The sequence below is a fragment of the Echinops telfairi genome, unplaced genomic scaffold (assembly GCF_000313985.2).
Source record: "Echinops telfairi isolate 266 unplaced genomic scaffold, ASM31398v2 ScPeMD7_7424;HRSCAF=8462, whole genome shotgun sequence".
Classification (NCBI taxonomy): domain Eukaryota; kingdom Metazoa; phylum Chordata; class Mammalia; order Afrosoricida; family Tenrecidae; genus Echinops; species Echinops telfairi.
In genome coordinates, this window is record NW_022111324.1 from 77,330,253 (window position 1) to 77,352,036 (window position 21,784).

A 21,784-nucleotide genomic window follows, 5' to 3' on the forward strand; every position below is an offset into this window, starting at 1 on the left:
ATTTTCTAATAATTTAAAATCACCTTTGAAAATTAAGACAAAAAGAAAAATGAAGTAATTTTGAATTCAAGTGCATATATTTTATGTGGATGCTTTTTCCCTATTCTCTCTACCTAAGGAAATAGAGAAATTGAGATTAGAACTGAGTGAAAGCAAGCAGCGTTTGGAACAGGAGCAGCAGAAGGGAGCTGGAGCCAGAGAGGAATGCCTGAAACTGACAGAACTGCTGGGCGAATCTGAGCACCAACTGCACCTCACCAGGTACTCCCTAATCCCCTTATGTGCCCCAGCACCAATTTCATTCCACAGCTGGGTTGCCACCAGCTTCCAAGCCCTTGTTGGAGTTGGTCTTAGTCATTCAGTCACACACAGAATTCAGGCATAGTAAGAAGAGTGGGGCTATGGTAAGCAAAACACCCAGACATGTGAATGATAAGTGTGGCAAGGGGGTTTACTGATATATTACAAAACCTTTCATCTACAGTGTTCAAATATTTAGGTGATTTTCTGTCAATGTAGACACGATGACATGTTTCTCCTACCACTACCTCTCATGTTCATTCTATGTCTAATAAAAATGTTGAACTGAGAAAGATATTTAGAAAAATAATCAGATATTGTCAGTGGCAAAAGAGAAAAAATAAAAGACATCCCAAAATACAAGTTGCAATGGGACTGCTGTAAAATAAGAAATCTGCTTCCAAAGGTATATACAATTTAGAGATGAAATTGAGTGGCGCGTTTCATGTTCAAATCATGATAGCCATGGAGATACTATTGTGGTTTAAAATTGCACTGTTTCCATCCTAAAATATTGTGAGGTGATTCATGTTGTCATGAAACTGCAGTAAACATATAGCTCAACCCTAAATCACAGGAAGACTTCAGCTGGCAAGCAGTGTTAATTTGCTGTATTGGAAAATCGAGTGTGTGCACACGTGTGTACATACATGTACATGAACACAGGAAAAGTCAAAAGGGATAATAAATCCATCACATTACTAATAAGTTGTTTTTTCTCACTTTGAATTTTAGTATGATTTTTCAATTTATAGGTCAAGCCTATGAGTTTGTTCAGTTTTTAGAGAGAACTTTCTTAAAATACACATGTAAGTTTATGGTATTTGGCTTGGCTCATAAATTAGAAAAATAGTGGCCTTCCGATCATAATAATTTGTTGAATTTAAACTATGAAAAGAGGACTGATCCCTTTTACATTAAGTATGACAATGTAATTCTGAGCACGGTATGATAACAGATGGAGCAAAGCACCACTTGAACAGCCTGCATTTGGAGGAAAAAATATTCTAGAGGTTGATGAACCTCCCAAAGTTTTGGATTAGTGTTAAGATGCCTCTAGTTCTGTTAAAATCAAAGTTTTTTAAAAGCATTTTGTTATGGTAATACTCCAAATGGTTTGCCAACGTCCCCTTTCACAGGATGAAAGAAAAAGAGAAGGAAGAAAGAAGCAAAAGGAGGAATGAGAGAGGAAGGAAAGAGAGAGATAGAAAGAAAGAAGGAAGGAAGGAAGTCATCTATATGTTTGTGATTTGGGGGGAAATTCCAATAGATAAAACATTTTCAGGAGAAAATACTGCTCGATACTGCAGAATAATTGTTCTTTGAATGCCCATTTAAAGTATTATCCTGGTAGAACTGAGAATGTAATATTAGCATCGTTCCTGTGGGTATTCAATCGGTTATTTAATCTCAGAAGTTTCAGATTTGAGCTTCATCATAAGAATGTTAATAATTTTTCTTCTCTGTCAGTCTTCTATTGAAAATCAGCCAGTTGTGTGCTAAGCGCTACTAAGCCACAGAGCTTTTAATGTCTCAGTATGGCTGAGCTTCAGTAAATAAATATTAATGCTGGTTTTGCCCCTTTTGCCATTCTGTCTTATTCAGAGTTAATTTCTGAAGTCGCAGTCCGTAGAGAGTTTTCTTGTGCAGTGTCAATTTGTACTGTCTGACAAGATCAGTTTCTTGCAAGTAGAGCATATTAAGATGCAGCAACTGCTGAAAATGGACGAGTGGTAACTAATTCCTTTGTTCTTAAGAAAAAAATGGTTTTGCTTAATTCCATGGAAAGCTTTTTCTGTTGAGTTTTACTCACAGCAGTTCTTCAAAAACTTAAACTTAGTTCTACCAGAAATAAAACTTAATTACCTATCTTCTAAATAGAGCGCTTTTTGTAAGCATGTCCTTCTTAGTCTATTTTTAAAATTTTGGTACCCATAAATTTAAAAATTATGATTTTAAACGGAAGGAACCTTGTACATAGCTCATTTGCACTGAATATGGGACTTGGTTATTGGGGGAAAAGTAGTTCTGATAATACTTTTTTTATTTCAAAATGTTACTTTCCCTTACCATTCTATATTGATTCCTAATTTTCAAGTGTATGACTATGAAAACTTATACTCTCTCTCTCTTTTTTTTATGTAGCTCAAATGAAATAAATAACTCCCAGGTAAAGCAGGTCATTTCTCAATATTTAGTTTGAACTTAAACATTTGAAACCATGTGATAAAGTAATGATGAAATAAGGATCTAAATCTTTGGGAACAAAAGCATTTTAAAAAATTGGAGTAGAAATCTAGAGATCTGTTGGAAAGAAATATTGTCTACTCTTTTTTGTGTGTTTTCCTTTATTTAACTAGAATGAATATGGAAAATAGAATTTCAGTGTTTACTCAGAAAGGACCAATTGGTAACCATAATATTAATTGTTCAGCAAATATTTATTGTGCACTTAATATTGTTTCAGTACTTTGCTTGGCCCTGGAGAAAGGGAGAGAAGATTCAGTTTCTACCGATAGTTGGTCACATTTTACTAAAAGTGCCAGACCTCTTTGTAGTCAAATAACCGAATATGGTTATAAGTGCAATGGTAGGAATAAGGGGCAAGAAGGGGGACAGTTGGCATGTTCTGCAGCAGCGGTGAAGATGATAAGGAAAGCTTTCTGACAGACGGGAGGCTTGGTAGGAATCTTGATTAATGAATTCATGAATAGTACTTATCAAAGTGGAAGTTTTCTTGAAACAGTCACAGTTATCCTTCACATATTAACTATGGCTATTTTCTCAGTGCCATGGTAGAATTGAGTCGTTTCAATGGGCTCACATGTTTACTCTAACCCTTTAAAGAAAATTCTTAGCAACTCCTGATTAAGAGAATCTTTAAGTAAAGGAGCCATGGTACCACAGTAAGGTCACCAGTTTGACCCTACCCATTGCTTTGCCAGGAGAAAGATAAAGCTGTCAGCTCCAGTAAAGATTTAAAGCCTTAGAAAGCCAAAGGTGAAATTCTACTTTGTTATATATAGTTTCTATGAATTAGAAATGACTCCATGGCAGTGGGTTTAGCTTGTCTCTGAGTTTTAATCCAACTAATCTTAAAGATTAATTGTAAGGATCCCTGTGGCTCAGGGGATTAAGCATTGAGCTACTTACCACAAAATTGGCAGTTCAAACACACCAACCACACTGGAGAAAGCGGTGGCTATCTGTTTCCTTAAAGGCTTATAGTTTCAGAACCCCTTTGGAATAATTCTACACTGTCTCTCGGGTTACTATCAGTTGTAATGAACTCAGCAGCAGTTGGTTAGGTTTTGTTCATTCAAGTAATGTGATAAGAGAGCCTGAACTAAAACCAGTTCACGTGGGTTTTCATAGACGGCTTATTGAAAGGTGTTATGGAAAATCAATTGTTTGAGGGAGACATTATTGTCAGGGATTTCAGTTCGAATATGGGTACAATAGCCCAGGAGAATAATAATGACGTTTGACCCGTGGTTTCCAATGAAATAGAAAAGGAAACTGTATCTACAAAAAACATTTAGTGAACACAGAATTACAGGTGGATCCACCCTTTTTAACCTAAATTGACTAGATGATTGGTCAATCCAAAAATAGATTCTAAAAGAGTTACCAGAAAAAAATTATAAATTTATTTTGGATTTCAGGGGAGATGTCTGTTTTAGTTCGGGTGTGAAGAGAAAGGTCATGACTAGATGTTGGGATACAGTTGTTTTTTTCTTAGTGTTATTAGTTGTAATCAAGAGATTGGGCAAAAGTATGCAGAGTATCATTCTTTCAAAGTAAGACCATCACCCAATAAAGACTGAAATGGAGCCTTTTGGAGAATATTTTTAAAAATATTGTTCAAGGACCCGTAAAAAGGGAATAATTCGAAGTTTGTTTTGGCGAAGTAGCAATAAAAAAATCTTATTATTTTCTTCATAAGGAGTCCTGGTGGCACTTGGGTTAGCACTGGATTGCTAAACCACAAGATCAGAGGTTCAAATCCACCAGCTGCTTTTAGGGAGGCAGTTGAGGCTAACTGCTCCCATAAAGATGTATAGCCTCAAGGTTGGCTGGATGGCTGTGGGCGGGCCTTTCTTCTTTGGGGAAGCACAAGTCTGCTAGGCTCAAGGAAGCATGAGTTTGGGGAACATATTCCCAAGCTGTCACTATCTTTGCAGTTTTTAACAAATTACTTGATTATTTAGGCCTGCTTCTAATTGCTGCTGTTAGATGCTGTCCAGTTAGTTTTAAGTCCTAACGACCCTATGCACAACACTGCCCCAGTCTGGGCCAGCCTCACAATTGAAATGCGGAGCCCGTCGTTGCAGCCTGCTTACTTATCTGTCAAATAACTTAGGCTAGTTTATTTCTAGATTTTCTTTTATTTCCGATAGTCAAGAATTTTCATTGTGATTTGAGATGATTGTTAAGTTCTTGTTTCTGCACAGTAGACATTTAAAGTACTTAGCATATCCTTTATCTACAATACCTTCTTAGTTTGAACTTCAGCGAGACGTTACAGCAGTGGTTCTCAACCTTCCTAATGCCGCAACCCTTTAATACAGTTTCTCATATTGTGCTGACCCCCCACCACCATAAAATTATTTTCGTTGCTACTTCATAACTGTAATTTTGTTACTGTTATGAATCGGGCAACCCCTGTGAAAGGGTCGTTTGACCCCCCCCAAAGGGGTCGCGACCCACTGGTTGAGAACTGCTGCTTTACAGAAATGTCCTTCATACTGTTCACTAGCATTCATCACAATATAGTCTCTTTTGACTTATCCCAAAGCTATGAAAATGTCTCCCCATGCCCGTCTGATCTCTTATTAGCATTGCCAAGTGGATGTTCATAAAGCACTCCTTTGACTGTGTCATCCTACTTGGAAATACTTCCTTGCAGTGCACCGCCCATTATAGAATGTTTAAACCACCCAGGTGGCAATTTAAGCTAATCCTCAATAAAATCAATAAATTTAAGCCACTTCCCATGTTATTGCACCACCTACTACTCGTCCTTTCCTATTACATCACTACTAGTCTTTTCACATGTAATTTCAGGAGCCAAGCCGAAGACTCTTTCATTTAGTCTGTCCCATAGCTCTGTGAATTACAGACTGTCATTGCCCTTCTTTTGGGACTGAGAAAACGAAGGCACAAAGCGGTAAAATTGTTTATCTAAAGTCGCACAGCTGATCCATGATAGACACTGGCTGGGAAGCCCAGTAATTTGTCTGCAAATTTGTCTGCACTTGGCCAGCAGGCTGTAGTTTTCTTTAATTATTAGGGACATGGATTAATGTGATTGTTCCTAAAGGACGACTGAGAGAAGGGGTAACAAGTTTGTAATAGAAGTATGAGCTGCTCCCTTTCCCATAGATATAAATACATATCAGTGGGTATTAGTCTTGATTCTGCCCATAATGTGACATATCACAACTTTCTCTTTCGCTTCTTTTCTCCCTCCTTTCCTCCTTTCCTTCAGTTTTACTTAAGAAGGAAGAGGGACTCTATTTTTTCAAGTAAACATTTCTTCACATATTTGTCACTGAGATGTCCAAATGCCTTCACAGAGCTAGGGGTTTTAAATCTCTCTCCCAGTAGATTATATGTGGGCAGGTCACAATTATTTATGTAACTGTTTTGAACACTTCCTGAGGTAAGCACTCTGCTCCATGCCTATTGTGTGTGTATTGAAACATTTACTTTTGAATCCTGCATCTTTTTCTCAGAGAGCATCTGTCAATGATTTGTCAGGGAAACATTGCATGAAGTCTTCTTTTGTTTCATTCCCAGAGAGTTTAGAATGTGAATGGCTCTTAGGTGCACAAAGGAAACCTACCTGCCATTACCCTTTTAATGAAGTTCTACTTTATATCAGCAGGGCCCACCTTTAAAATTTTTATTTTCACTTTTATATAAATGTTATTTTCAATGATTTATGCTTCAAAGAATTTCACAGAGTAGGCATCTAGATTGAGATAAACTTTGGCCTACTTTTGCAATCCAAATAGGAAGATCAGACCTGTGACCTAGCGAGATAGCACCTTGAACTGAAGTAATTTTTATCTTTTTCATGAGAGAGCATATAACAAAGCAATCACCAGATTATCTTAAGGTGATGGGTAAACTGCATGGGGAGAAGTGATTAACACTTCTTTCCAGAGCTTATTGACATTTAGCTTCTATCAAGTAGCTAATATAAATTCCTTCCTGAATTGAATTGCTTGACTTCTCTGAGTGTCAAGACTCTTTGGTTGAGATGACAAAAATTAAAAAAGAGAAAGCTGATTCATTTTTATAACCAGACCAGGTAAGATCCAGGTGCAGCGGCCTCAGGGTCTCTTGGACCAGTGTAGGACCAGAACGCTGTCATTTGGTCATTCTTTTGGGAATGTTGGCTTATTCTTTCAAACTCTTCCATTCCATAGAGACACATCTGTCAGTCACATACTCGCATTGCCCTGCTGGCACTATGGCTCTTGACCTCAGCAGAAGTATGGGGAGAAGAGTTACATTAGGGAAGCAAAGGGTGTTAGGAATTTTGAGTACATAAAACACGAGTTGCCCACCCTATTACTCCTGTTTTATTTTGGGAAAAAGTGAAAAAAGCAATCCTTGGCTTTCCCTTTGATTCTAGGAATGGTTTTAAGTGGAATGAGAGGGGGAAAGAGTACATTTCTCCATGCTAGTTTGAGATTAATTTTTGTCCTTCGACAACATGTGGTAAGTCCAATGTGGCATAGTCAGTTCCTCACAGGGTGGCTTGTTGTATTTAGAGAGCGCTGAGAAAATGGAAGAGCGATGTAAAGAATGTATAAACGAAGGTTGTGTGTGCTGCAAGTACTGTGCTTGGCTCCCTGTGGCACACAAGCATAGTCTCTGGTGGGTTGTGTATTACCAGTTTGCCACAAGGTAAAAAACAACAGGTAGATGGTAAGTACAAAAATCAAGTGGAAGTGTTTGGAAACTTTTAAGTCAATGTTAAATTGCTTTATTATTCAAAAGTGTGATCAGTGGGCTTTTGAAATATTTATGTGCATATATATTTACATATATACTTACATGTTTCATGAAGGTTATGCAGAAATTAGATCGCTAACAATTACTATACAGATTATTCAGCAACATTGGTTACAGTGATCCTTTTCTTTTATCTTTTAAAATTATGAGTTTTCTAGTAAGTCATTTTATTGCATTTTATTAAATGATGCTTTATGAATGATTTTTGTTGTTGTAAATGATTAAATATTAAAAAGGGAAGAAAAGCTGATTTTTTAAAAATTACAATGACATTGAGAAACCCTGCCTTTTAAAGACTTATAGCAAAGAAAGCTGGAGGAAGAACTGTGCTTTATCGATGAGGAAGCTGAGTCTCAGGAAGATGAATTGGAAAATCCCATAGCTGGGAGGGGGATGGAAGGAGTGGATGGAAGAGGCCAGGTTTGAACTGAGTCCACCATCTCACTACCCTGTGTGCTGAAACTCACATTCACAAATAAATGCAAAAACGTATTTTAATGTGGGTCTTCAACACCAAATTAGGCATCAGGCATTTAGCAGGTTTTCTACAAATGCAGAATCAATTTGCCTTTGATTTTGGTCGGTAGGGAAAATTAAGAAGGAACCTCACTCAATTTCAAGAAGAAACTAAATGAGGTCAAAGCTACAAATTTTCTCTTTCGCTCTTCATTTGAAGAGAGTATTATAACACAGACTGTACTCTTGCAGTTCCACACTCAACTTAGCTTGTAATTTTTTCCTCCTGAGTTTTATTCAAGAATTTTTTAGCTTAAAGTTTCCATTTAAAAGTTAAGCTCATTTTCCCCTTTCATGAATAAATCAAGCCGAAAATGTGTCGAAAATAATTTTAAATGGATATATGTGCAACCAACAACTTCAAGTCTTGAAATAGATGGCCTTGGTGCTGTTTTAAATCGCATTTCCTTCTCCTTCCCTCACCCTGCAGCAGAGAGAACAGGCTGTCAGAGAGTCAGAAAAGGAAAGGCGCCCTGCTCTTGCCTCGGTAGACACCATACTGCCTGCGCCTGTCTGACCCACCTGTTTGATGGGCTGGGAACCCTGGTCTCTGTAAGGCCTGGGGCAGGAAAGGTTAGAGTCAGAAGCTGCCAGGGAACGTGGCTTTGCAGGTTCTGCCTGCTTAATGTTCTTTGGCTCACTTCTCTCATTTCCGTGAAGCCCAAATGTGTGTATTGAAAATTGCCACTTGGGATGCGCTCTTCTCCGCTGCCACACAGGCCCACAGCCTGGGGCATGGCGGCCATACAGGCCAGCTCATTTTTGGAAGAAGCTCATAGAAAGCCAATCCAAGTATTCCCCACAGTACTTGCCTGACTGAACAATAGTAGGCATCAAGTTCAAGAAAAAGAGGAAAGAAGAAACAGAATTGTCATCTCAGTTGGTCTCTGTTTCTTTGTTTTCAAAGAAGTTTTGATCTTCCATATGACCTTAAGGTAGAAAATATTAAAAAGTAAACATTATCAACTTAATGGCATTTAATTTCTTCTAAAATACCTTTTCTTCATTGGATGCATTCAGACTTGATGGCTGTGAATTTGGTTTTTGAGTTTACTCATTTGTTACTTAATGTTTCCCTGATGCCCACTAGTGTATTGTACAGTCATTCACTGACTAATAAAACTTAGACTCAAAGCTCATTTTAAGGATCCCAAGAAAGGAAGAGGCTTGGAAAATAGCCCATATTTTCAGTGTGATATCTCAGCCCATGTCTTACATGGCACCAGCATCCAATTCAGTAAACCCATTTTTGTTAAGCAACTGTTCTGCTAGATCAACTGAGCAGAAGATCCAGTCCCCTGAATTCAGGGACTCAGAGGGCCAAATGGCTCAGGAAGCATTTGGAAGGAGCCTATCGAGGTATCATCTCATTAAGGGGACCACTCCGCTTCTCCTTGGCACTGTGTGGCCTCTCCCCAGGAGGTGTGGAGTTAGCCTATGAATGGGCTCAGTATCTCTTGCCTTGACCAAGCCATGATTTGTGTAGGTTCCCAGGATCTAAGAAATACCTACTGCTGGGAAAGCTAGTGTTGTAGCCAACAACCTGTATTACCTATGTTGTATTTCAAGTATATTTCTGACCAGGAGTGCATCCTGTATTAGGGAGTAATTATTACAAATATAACTATGCTGATGAATGAAGTTCATGAAATGAAGTAAAAAGTCACTGTTAGAATAAACAAGGGGCAGAGTGAGGGGTGTTCAAGATGAGGCACTAAACAAGGGTTTTAGCATTCTTTAACATTTGCCTATTTTCCAGTGGCGAATTTGACTGTGAAACTAGTCCCAACTTTGTTTGGGATTATCTTTGGTCATTTTAGGAAAATCTTAAATGTGTTTTTTTGAGTATATAGAAGTGTACAAAATCTCTTTAACTCACAAGTTCATTGTTCATTTGAGGTACTTTTTAAAGGGATTGCACTGCTAGTAATAGAAACTCATGTGCAATAATTTAATTTGTAGTCATACTGCATTGATCAAATCTAGAAAACTTCAGGGCAGTTGAGGGCATGATCAAATACTCTAGCCTTTTTTTTTTTTTTGCCAGGTAGAGGTGTCGATGAACTAGGTCCACATAAAAAAGGCTATTGCTAAATATATCGCTTCTTATTTTCTAAATCTTACATGGCCCCCTTTGTCTTTAGAGGGAAAACCATCTAAGCATTCCTGATGTGAACTCTTTGTCACAACAATATCTAATGGAAGCAGCTTGGCAACCCGGAGGCTCTTTAAGTTCTGCTTTGTTGCACCGATGGCGATTCTGTATTCTTATTTCTGTAATAAGGCATTTACTCAGAATCATTCTCTATTGCATTAGCCGACAGTGTTTGGGTTGAGGAAAGATTGTAATTATATCAAGAAATAATAAGATTCAGCACGAGTGAAAAGAGAGCCCATATCAAAATAGTAGAGGGGCTCACAATCAGACCCTGCACCCAGGCGGGTGTGCACAAAGAATTGTCTGTGAAGAGTGGAAGAAAGAATAGCAGCATGAGACAACTCATGTAACTAATAGACTTTTTAGATGCTGTTTCATATGTTTGCTTTTCATTACATTCAGAAATGGTTGCGACTATGTTGTTGTGATTCAGTCAACATTGATTCCTATCTGTTTTTCATATACAAAGGCTTCAGGATGCCAAAAAATAAACTGTTAACGGAGAATTAACTTCTTTGGCATGCTTTCATACTTATCTTCCAAATTAAAGAAAATGAAATGGGCAGAAACAGAGTGTAGATTACCTCTTTTTTTGTCAAAAATGGTGGGAATTTGAAAATTAATAATAAAAAAGGGAACAGATGCAGTAACATGCCAGAGGGAGATTAATGTGGAGAGTAAAATCTGTGAGCAACAAAACTGAAGCAAACTGAATCAGTGGGAGGTGGTTGTACAATCAAAATCAGGATAAAAGAGAAATTACAAACAACCCTGCACTTGTCAAAGTAGTAGTAATGAAATCCTGACTCTGCCAGCAGTGAGAACCTGTGTTAGCACTTTGGGGTAAGGATGGTAGCCGGGTGCCAGGTAGGAGGGCAGTGTTAGGTTGCTGGGCAGCAGCCATCTTGTGTAGAACAGATGGCACTGAAAGCTGGCAGGGGAGGGGCTCCTTAGCAGAACTAATCAGACAGTAACAGATAGGGCAGCTGGGAAGACTGACCACAGAGAGGGAGTCTGCGGGGTAGCCGAGTGCCATGATGTTTGCAGTGGTGTGCCCATTGGTGTGAGATAAGACCTTGCAATGTCTTTCCTGTCTATGGAAGAAGTGAAACTTTTGTTTAAAAAGGAAAATTGAGTAAAACGATGTCAAAACTGGGGCTGCCTGGATACTGGGGGAGAGACTGAGAAAGGAAGAATTGTCCCTCTCAGGATTTGTTGTGTGAGTTTTCCTTCCCAGCTTTCGTGGGACTCGCACTGTTGCTGTTTGTAAATGGTTCTGCCATTCTAATGTATATATATTGTGCGGCACACAGAATGGTCACTTTATGTATTTCCTGCGTCAAAGACTTTGCAGTAGCAAAGCTCTAGTTGAAATTAGCAAAGGATTTTGATATGATTGTTTCCACACAACTTCATAAATGAAAACGAAATACAACAACCACACAGTACATGCATTTATACTTAATAATGCTTCATAACCTAGCTATGTTTGATTCAGAGGCACTTGCCTGACTCTTTTCCCCCATGTAATATAAGCATAATTAGAGTCAAAGAAATGTTAAAACTAAATTCAAGCTAAATCATTCCAAAAGGAATGAAAGAGAAAACTAACTTACTAACTGTAATAACTAATTAAGGAATCTTTTTTTAAGATGTAGATGGAGACATTCATGTTAGAATTATTACTTTAACAAATAAATCCATATCTCCTACATCTGTTTTTGAACTTGTATATTTCTTTCTTTCTTTCTTTTTTGCAGAAGGTTTATAGCTTGGCTCAATTTATTCATTTTGGAAGAGGTGGGGGGAACATTACCAGGATTTGAAATAGGTGGTATAACATAGCCATATGCTATTTATGCAGCAGTTTCTGCAATAAATCTAATTTAGTGCTGTCAGAAAATTAGACTTATTTGATATAGCAGCACATTAGTAAATGATTGTGGCAGATTTGAAGTTGTCATTTAGTCTCTTCGTATTCTTAACAGACTATTGCATATCCGTTTTTTCCCCCCTTGATCAACTCTGTGGAAATATCTCAGTTCTTTGTCCTGCAGTCCTGCCAATATTTCCACATCTGAAAGGAGGTCTTGTCTTAAGGTAATTGAGGAAGGGGGTGGATAAATTAAAATCTTCTGTAATTGAAAGATTTCATGAATACATAGGCAGGAAAATCAATAAGCCAGAGGAACAAAATAGTTTCTTCCCCGTTACTTACAGTTTTAGGAAAGCAGGACTGTTGGTCTCATTCAGAATGGAGATAAATTAAGGGCAGTTTTATTTTGTTAAGGAATTTAAATATCTTTTCCTCCATCGTTCTTCTGTTTGCTGTTTTAAGAAAACTGATATTAAAGAATGTAAATTGACATCAGCTCCAAGTCTTCACCCTTAGAAACGGCTACGGCTCTGTAGTATAATCTGGCAACATTGCTTCAGTGCCTTTTTATTTCCCCTGTAAAATTTGTGTTTCAGGTGTTGGGATCAAGCTGTCTAAAACTTTTTCTAGTTTTCTCTTTAAAAGATAAAATAAGCATATTACACATTAGGCAGATAAATATTAACTGTATTTCCTGAATTCCTAAATTGATTCATTTGTAGACTTAACATAACATCTTTTCCCTTTCCTCTCTCTTAAATATTTAGGGAGCAGTACGTGTGTGTGTATGTGCACACACATACTAGTGCATCTATGTGACTATACGTGATACTAAACTGGGTGTTTTTTCGTTTATGTTCTCATACAAATTTTCCAAAAGAATGCTATTATGTTTTTGAAATGTAGCTTGTTAAGAATGAAGAGTGCTTTCATGGTGATTTAAGAAACCTCTACTGAATGCTCCTTTCTTTTATATAGCAAATCAGACCATCGTGAAATGATCACACTGCCAATGCTCTTTCAGTGCTATTCAGAAGCAGGTATCCAGGTAACCAAACAACTCTCAAGCGCAGATTACACTGAAGGGAAATGTAATCCAGAGAAGGGTTAACAAACTTCCTGAGTAAATTAGATAATGTTTTTAACACACTCTCCACATAAGCAGAAATTATTTAGAAATTTTGCTTTAGGAAGATGACAAAGAAAGCACCTCTCACAATTCATATTTTGAGTTCAAAATCCATTTTTTAAATTGTTGTATATTACATAGGAATGATTTATACTCGTGGCAGATAATATATCTCTGAGGCTAGTCAGAAAATCCAACTACAGCTAAGTAGAATGTTCTACCCCTGGATTTCAAACTATTTCTTTTGTTTTCATTTTGGCTTTTTAATTTAACATCATAGTAATTCTCTTTAACACATCAAAAAACTGCATTGATAAAATAGAGCTTTATAAATTATATTTGGTCAGAACTATATTTTCAAACTTCAAATTTAAATTTTCATGTTTTCTGGACTGCTTTTATTAATAAAACCTGCTTTTAATTTCATGTCAATGAAAGAAGCTTTTATATTTGTCTTTCAGAAAAGCTTGGAAATATTTACAGAGTTGATCTGATAGAAGTATATATAATAAGATGAGATCTTGAGATCATCCTTCAAAATATAAGGGCAGCATTATGAATGAAGTGCCCTTTGCATGCATGCATCATGTTCACTTGTGTAAACAGTATTTTGGCTAAGCTTTTTGCCACTTATTTTCTCCTAAAATATCGTCCTCCTTTTCTTTTAAGAAATTTGGATTAAGTCATTGGGCCTTTGGTTTGCCTCTCCTCATGAAAGAATGATTATCTAAAATAATGGTAAATAATTGAACATCAGTTATTTCGTGTCTGATTTATGAAGCATGAGTAGTTGAAGAGTAATAGGTGAAAGAATACATTCATTTGAGATTTTATATTTTACTTAATTTCTATGAATTTTGCTTTTCATCACAGAACTAGCTTATTGATGTAATTCATATTTCTTTCAGTAGATCATGTAATTGTTGATTGGCAACATATATTCAAATATTATTTAATCAGGACTGTGTATCTTTAAAATGATGGAAACTAAAATATACAAATATGAATTAATTTGTATATGATGGTTTAAATTTTGCAAAGCAGTAATGGAACTGTGTGTTAATATATAGCTTATAATGGAAACGATACATATGTGTACAAAGTAAGCATTTCAGCGTAAAATTTCTTAATTGGAATACTCTCTCCCTTGGCTAATTCATTAGTGAAAATATTTACTCCTCAAGTTAATGCTATATAGTATGCAGTGATTTTTTTTACATAGTGTAAACTTGTTTATGATATTTTGATTTCACTTTAAAACTTTTATTTTGCTTCTTATACACATTGTTCATACTCAATATAATGAGAAGTGCAGACACATATGAAAAAAATACTTATCAGCTGTCTGCTTTTACAACTGATCATTAAAACACTGTGTCTTACTACGTTGACTCCCAATGATTGTCTTCCTGAACCCCAAAGTAATTTTCACAAGTACATCGCACCACAGAACTTCGTCGTCTTCTGCTGGTTAGCAGCAGAGGATTTAAATCCATGCCGACAGTTCATTTGACAATGACCTTGAGGGGCTTTGCTTCTTGAAGAAGAAAGCAGAAGCTTGCGGTAAACAAAGTTCACTTCTGACAGATGGATTGAATGACAGAAAGGTTGCGAGTGCCAGAATAGCCCTGGCAGAGGAGGAAATGTTCAGTGGAATCCAACAGGAGAGGAGGTGTGAACAGGTGCAGGGTTGCTGACGGAAGGGGAACCAGATGGAAGGAGCCAGAGCCAGTTTATTTAAAGGAAAAGGCAGAAAACATTGAAAGGCTGTGCGATCAGTGGCTAAAAGTGTTCATAGAGGAAGGTAAAAATTCACAAAGCAAAACTGCACAGTGGGGTAGCTCGCACTTAGCATAATGGTAGTAATTTGTGAGTTGAGTTTGGAAGTTGCAATTGAAATACATTCATCTTGGCGCTTGACACCATCAAGTATAGATATTTAAAAGTTGTTTATTTTTTGAAGTTTCTAAGCTTTTTTTATCCACCAATTAATTTAATTTTTTCCAGCCAGAAGCTCAGTTGTGATAGTACTAAAATTGTATCGTCAGCTAGGAAAAGATGAAATTTTAAAGTGAAGGTTAACGTTCCATTCAGATATATCTTGCGATGCCTCAGTTTTCTTCACATATGGGAAGCACATGCAGGCACTGTTGGGTGACATCTGTAATATCTAAGAAATTTACCATCTTAGAATGATGATGCCATTGGCTGCTTTTGTTTTTTGGAGAGTCTGTATTTATTTTTGCGGAGTCCAGTTTGAGTGTTTCTGTTGGAATGATGCTCTCTAAAAGATACCTGTGTCTTCCACGAGTTGCAGGTTAATTGCTGCTGCTGAGTTTGTCCTGATTTCCACTGACTTTCAGCGACCTGCCTTTGGGCAGACACCTGCAAACTCAATGAGGGTTTTAAATGAGAGCAGTAAGCAGTGTGACAAGGAGAACGTTCCCATTTTCTTAAGGCTTTCATCACAGAACTTTCTCCTCTGCATACTTACTAAGACTTTGTGTGGTCACATCATGGACACCTTTTTAAAAAAATCATTTTATTGGGGACTCATACAACTCTTATCACAATCTATACATACATCAATTGTATAAAGCACATTTGTACATTCATTGCCCTCATCATTCTCAAAACATTTGCTCTCCACCTAAGCCCCTGGCATCAGCTCCTCATTTTCTCCCCTCCCTTCCCACTCCCTCGCCATCATGAACCCTTGATAACTTATAAATAATTATTTTGTCATATCTTATGCTGTCCGACGTCTCCCTTCACCTACTTTTCTGTTGTCCATCCCCCAGGGAAGAGGTTATATGTAGATCCCTGTAATCGGTTTCCCCTCTCTCCCCCACCCTCCTTTCACCCTCCCGGGAGCACCACTCTCACCACTGGTCATGAAGGGATCATCTGTCCTGGATTCCCTGTGTTTCCAGTTCCTATCTGTACCAGCGTACATCCTCTGGTCTAGCCAGATTTGTAAGGTTGAATTGGGATCATGATAGTGGGGGTGGGGGTGGAGAAAGCATTTAGGAGCTAGAGGAAAGTTGTATGTTTCATCGTTGCTACATTGCACCCTGACTGGCTCGTCTCCTCCCCACAACTCTTCCGTAAGGGGATGGATGGACACCATTTTTGTGGGCCCTTGCTGACCACATTTGTCTTGGAAAACTTCCCTGTATCACACTATGTTATCGATAAGGAGATGTCAATAGAGAAGTAATTATTACAAAGCAATCACAGTGCACAGGGTAGGGGGGAGTGCAAGGGAGAGGAATTAAAATTGCACAATTATTTTGAGGCTGTAAAGATCTCAAAGTTTCTGCACACATTTCACAAACATTAAATATGCAGAGTAAATTAAATGAGCCCCGTAGTCACATACCCTGCCTCAGAACAGCTTAGATTAAATCAAGTACATTTCACTGGACTTGGGTTTAGGGATATTTTTGTTTTAGGGGCAATGTCTATAATCCATAACATACTTTTGACCAGTAGTTATGGAAGATGTTTATTTACACCTCTGTTGTTTATAGAGCTCAACATCTTTGGTCACTTCCATTTGTTTTTATCTAGGTGACAGTATTTCGAAGGGAAAGTAGTAGGAAATTATTTCTTCTAATAAAAGGAAATTGATCCTCTGCACTTTAAAGTCAGTTCCAGAATGTGCTTCCTTCTCCCATTTGTTAAGAAGTTTTCATCTAGTAACAATTCTTAGTTATATAAAATATTACTGAAAATTGATCAACTGGTGCATATGTGTTTTCATTGTAATATTCTGATTTTGTCACCCCTTCCATCACAGCACTTGTATACATTTGTATAAGAATGCTGCTAGCATACTTGGTGGGGGGGGGGTGCCCTCACATTGATTCCACCTCCATCGTGTCAAAGGGAAACTGCTCCAGAGTTCTCAAGTCCATGATCAGGACTGACTTCAGAGGTACCTCAGGGTAGATTTGAGCCACCAACCTTGATTACCAGCCAACCATTTAGCCATTCATGCTGCCCAGAGACTCCTCATAGCCCGGTCCTGTTGTGTAAAACAATAACAGAAAACTCACCCACATATAAGATTTAAATTGAAAATCATTATTATTTTATATTCATACCACAAATTAAATTGCAAACTTTTTATTTAAAAACACAAGCAAAAACTTACTTCTGTTGAGTCAATTCAAACTCATAGTGTCCTTATAAGGGCAGGGTAGAAATGTCCCTGTAGATTTCTGAAGGTGTAACTTTAAAAAAAAAATCATTTTATTGGGGCCTCATACAACTCTTAAAACAATCCATACATACATCAAGCTGTAACTTTTTACAAGAGTAGAAAACCTCATCTTTCTTCTGTGGAGTGACTGGCTGTGTTGAACTGCTGACCTTGCAGTTGGCAGCCCAGCATCTAATCACTATGCCACTAGGCTCCTTAAACTCTTCATAATTTCTGGGAAGCTATTAGTTCTACATATGCTCTTTATAAATGTATATCAAGGTATAACTAAAGTAGATTCCGTTGTATGCAGCCTAGAATATTACATCATTGGGATCTTGGATTTTTTTTTTAATGAAGGGAGAGCAGGTTGATAGCTTTTAAACGGATTCACTCAAAATGGTTTTTGGGTGGTTTTTTTTTTTTTGAGCATGTGGTCTATTTAAGCTACACTACATACTGTGTCAAATTTTAAAATGAAGATGTAATTAATTACATGTATGTGCAAACTTTAGTTTGCAGTATGTAAATTTCTAAGTTTTCCCTAACTCAAGATCATTGTAAATGAATGAAATAATAAATGATCTGTCTTTCTCAGTGTTCGTTACAGGATGTAAAGACAAAGCTGCTGAGAAGCGAAGTGTCTTGCTCAAGGCTAACTCATTTGGTAGTAGCTGAACTTAGAATCTCCACCTCCTGTAATCTAGTGTTCTTTCCTTTATTCTCCATTATACTCTTTTGCACTTGGTGATAATGACTTACCTAAATAAGCCTATTAAAATCTTTCTGTATAAATATCAGCTTTATGCTAAAAGGGAAAATAATTTTATTTTTGGACTTTGACATATGGTTACTAATTCTTGACACAAAGTAGAAGAGCTTTATCCTAACAAACAGCATTTACCAAAATTAAATTTCTTAGAATGTTGGTAGAACAGCTATCTCCTAGCATACACTGCATACTCTAATATTACACTTCTTAACCCCTCTAATTCCTATGTAGGCCTATGAGTTGGCTCTGATACAATCCCAATTTACAGAGAAAGAAACTGAGGTATTCAAAGGTTAATAACTTGACCAAATTCACAAAACTACTAAATTGTGCTGTTGGGATTCAAAACTAGCTAGTTAGACTCCAGACTACATAGTTTCTTTCATTATGTTCTGTTGCCATTAGGTATGGTGAAAAAAACTGATCTAAATTAATTTTAGGCAAAACAACTGAGCATCATCATGTGAAAGTGGCTTGCTTTTCTATCTCATCAGGGTCTGTGGACCAGTATTCTCTATTCCCACACCATTTGCACACTGTGTAATACACATGGTTAATGATGAGCACGGGTAGTTGACTTTCTTATCAGAGTTAGTCTTTACGCTAAAGGGAAGGGAGAAGGGAGAGTGTTTTGATCTTCACTTGAGTACCTGCTAGAGTTGTATTACATACAGTTAAGTTCTTCCATAGCTCACTGTACCACTTTTGCACTGTTGTTGAGAATAAATATGACAAATAACTGGATACCAATTAAATGATTTGAGCTTGACCCTTGGAGTAAGATTTCATAGAATAAAGCATTGTCCTGGATAGTTTTGGGTATAATTCTTTTTTAAAAAAATCATTCTATTGGGGGCTCATACAACTCATCACAATCCATCCATCCATCCATTGTGTCAAGCACATATGTACATTTGTTGCCATAATCATTCTCAAAACATTTCTTTCTACCTGAGCCATTGGTATCAGATCCTCATTTCCCCCCCTCCCTCCCTGCACCCCCTCCCTCACAAACCCTTGATAATTTATAAATTTTTATCATTTTGTCATGTCTTATACTGTCCAATGTCTCCCTTCACCCACTTTTCTGTTTTTCATCCCCCAGAGAGGGGGTTATATGTAGATCCTTGTAATCGGTTCCCCCTTTCTACCCCACCTTCTCTCCACCCTCTGGTATCGCCACTTTCACCACTCGTCCTGAGGGGTTCATCTGTCCTGGATTCCCTGTGTTTCCAGTTCCTGTCTGTAACAGTGTACATCCTCTGGTCTAGCTGGATTTGTAAGGTAAAATTGGGATCATGATAGTGGGCAGAGGGGGGGGACATTAAAGAACTAGAGGAAAGTTGTATGTTTTATCGTTGCTACCCTGCACCCTGAATGGCTCATCTCCTCCCCACAACCCTTCTGTAAGGGGATGTCTAGTTGCCTACAGATGGGCTTTGGGTCTTCACTCCGCACTCCCCCTCATTCACAATGATAGGATTTTTTGTTCTTTGATGCCTTATCCCTGATCCCATTGACACCTTGTGATCACACAGGCTGGTGTGCTTCTTCCTTGTGGGCTTAGTTGCTTCTCTGCTAGATGGCCGCTTGTTTATCTTCAAGCCTTTAAGACCCCAGATGCTATCTCTTTTGATAGCAGGGTACCATCAGCTTTCTTTACCACATTTGCTTATGCACCCACTTTTGTCTTCAATGCCCATGGCAGGATGGTGAGGATCATGGAATGCCAGTTTAATGGAACAAAGTGTTCTTGTATTGATTGAGGGACTACTTGAGTGGAGGCCCAATGTCCATCTGCTACATTAATACTAAACCTAAAAATATGTGCACATAGATCTATTTGCCCATCATTTTATATATAAATATATTTACATATGTACATGCCTGTATGTAGACCTCTGTAAATGCCCTTTGCCTCCTAGTTCTTTCCTCTATTTCCGAATACTTTCCTCTTATCCCACTATCATGCCCAGCCTTCATTTGGGTTTCAGTAATTCCTCTCGGTTACGTTGCCATTGATCAAGCCCTACCAGGCTTTCTACACTCCTCACCACCGATTTTGGATCACTTGTTGTTCCCTTGTCCCTGGGTTTATTAACACCCACTTCCTTTCCCCCACCTCCTCATCCTCCATGTCCCCCCATTGTCTATCCCATTGCTTTTCCCTCCAGATTGTTTATCCCACCTATCTTAAATAATTCTTTTAAAGACAATCTTCTACCAGGAATTATTGTCACAAGTTGAGAGCTTGGGCTCCTAAGTCAGACACTGCAACCAATTTTGTTCTACTTTAACCCATAATATATCAATATGTCCTCCCTTTTTTACATTTCGTTTCCTGCACAGCTTCTGGACAGTAAGCACTAGCGGATAAGAATTTTAACATTCAAAATGTGCTACTTCTTCTGTAATTACATCTGGGGGTGGGGGGAGCAAGCCCATTGTCATCAAGTCAATGTTGACTCATGGTGACCCTATAAGAGCAGGTAGAACCACCCCTGGGTGGTTCCAAGATTATAAGTCTTCACAGGAGTAGAAAACCTTCTCTTTCACCATGGGTGGTTTAGATCTGTTGACTTTGCAGTTTACCACCCAACACATAACCCACTGCAATACCAGGGCGTCTAAGTACAGTATATCTAGACTTTAGGGTTGTCTTAAAAAGCGTCTTCAGATAAGATTGATCTATAAATATATTGACCTTAAAGAAATAACAATAACTGCTATGATTATCCGGAGTGTTTACTATGTGTGGTTCTGGTTTCCCATCCTTCCTTTTGATTGGATGATATTTCTTTCCAACAAAACAACTTCAGCAATTTGTAGAGAAGTCTGAAATTGTTTATCGGCCTTCTTTACACAACATGAAGATAATGTTTAGTAAGAAATGAAAACTACAGAGACATCATATTAACTCACCAGGCAGCAGAATAGTTTGTGACACTGACGGCTTACTAATTTTATCCACCTTATCCTCATGATAAATTTTTGCAAGTGTTTCTTTCTTACTAGATGTGAGTAATGACATGAGAATGATTAGTAGAATGAGGAAAGAAACCTTTGGAGAAACATTCCTCAGAAAATTTTTATTTCTCATTTAACAATTAGAGATTTTCCAATTGTACGTATATTAATTTATCAGGTGGTCTCTACTCCATGTATATAAATCATTGTTTTCTAATATTTGCCAGCTTAATTGTGTGAAATAACTTTTTAAAAAAATAATCATTTATTAGGGCCTCATACAACTCATCACAATCTGTATATACGTCATCTGTGTCCAGCACTTTAGTACATATATTGACTTCATCATTCTTACGACACCCACTTTCCACTTGAGCCCCTGGTTTCAGCTTATTTTTCCCTCTCCCTCCCCGCTCCCCCTGAACCCCCGATAATTTATAATTTATTATTATTTTATCATATCTTACCCCATCCCACGTCTCCCTCACCCACTTCTCCGCTGTCTGTCCCCCAGGGAGGAGGCCACATGTAGACCTTGTCCTCTGTTCCCCCTTTCTCCCTCTCCTTCCCTCCACCCTCCCACAATCACCACTCACCACTGGTCCTGGGGGGGCTCATCTGTCCTGGGTTCACTGTATTTCCAGTTCCTGTCTGTGCCAGTGCACCTCCTTCGGTCCAGCCGGATATGTAAGGTAGAATTGGGATCATGGTAGTGGGGTGGAGGAAGCATTTAAGAATCAGAGGAAAATTGCATGAAATAACTTTTTTAAATGCTTCATAAGTCAGTTTTAGATATGAGTATGTATTTTGGTTTTTTCTAGTTTTATTTG

The 21,784-nt window shown here is 37.8% G+C and overlaps 1 protein-coding gene across 2 annotated transcripts in view; it reads left to right on the plus strand.

The window, feature by feature from the left end:
- The window catches only part of SDCCAG8 (SHH signaling and ciliogenesis regulator SDCCAG8), a 282,359-nt gene that overhangs the window by 136,871 nt on the left and 123,704 nt on the right, over positions 1-21,784 (plus strand). For both annotated transcript variants that reach the window (XM_013003961.3, XM_045298104.1), the window contains exon 13: positions 119-261. In XM_013003961.3, coding sequence (XP_012859415.3) covers positions 119-261 — 143 coding nt within the window. The remainder of the gene's footprint in view (positions 1-118; positions 262-21,784) is intronic.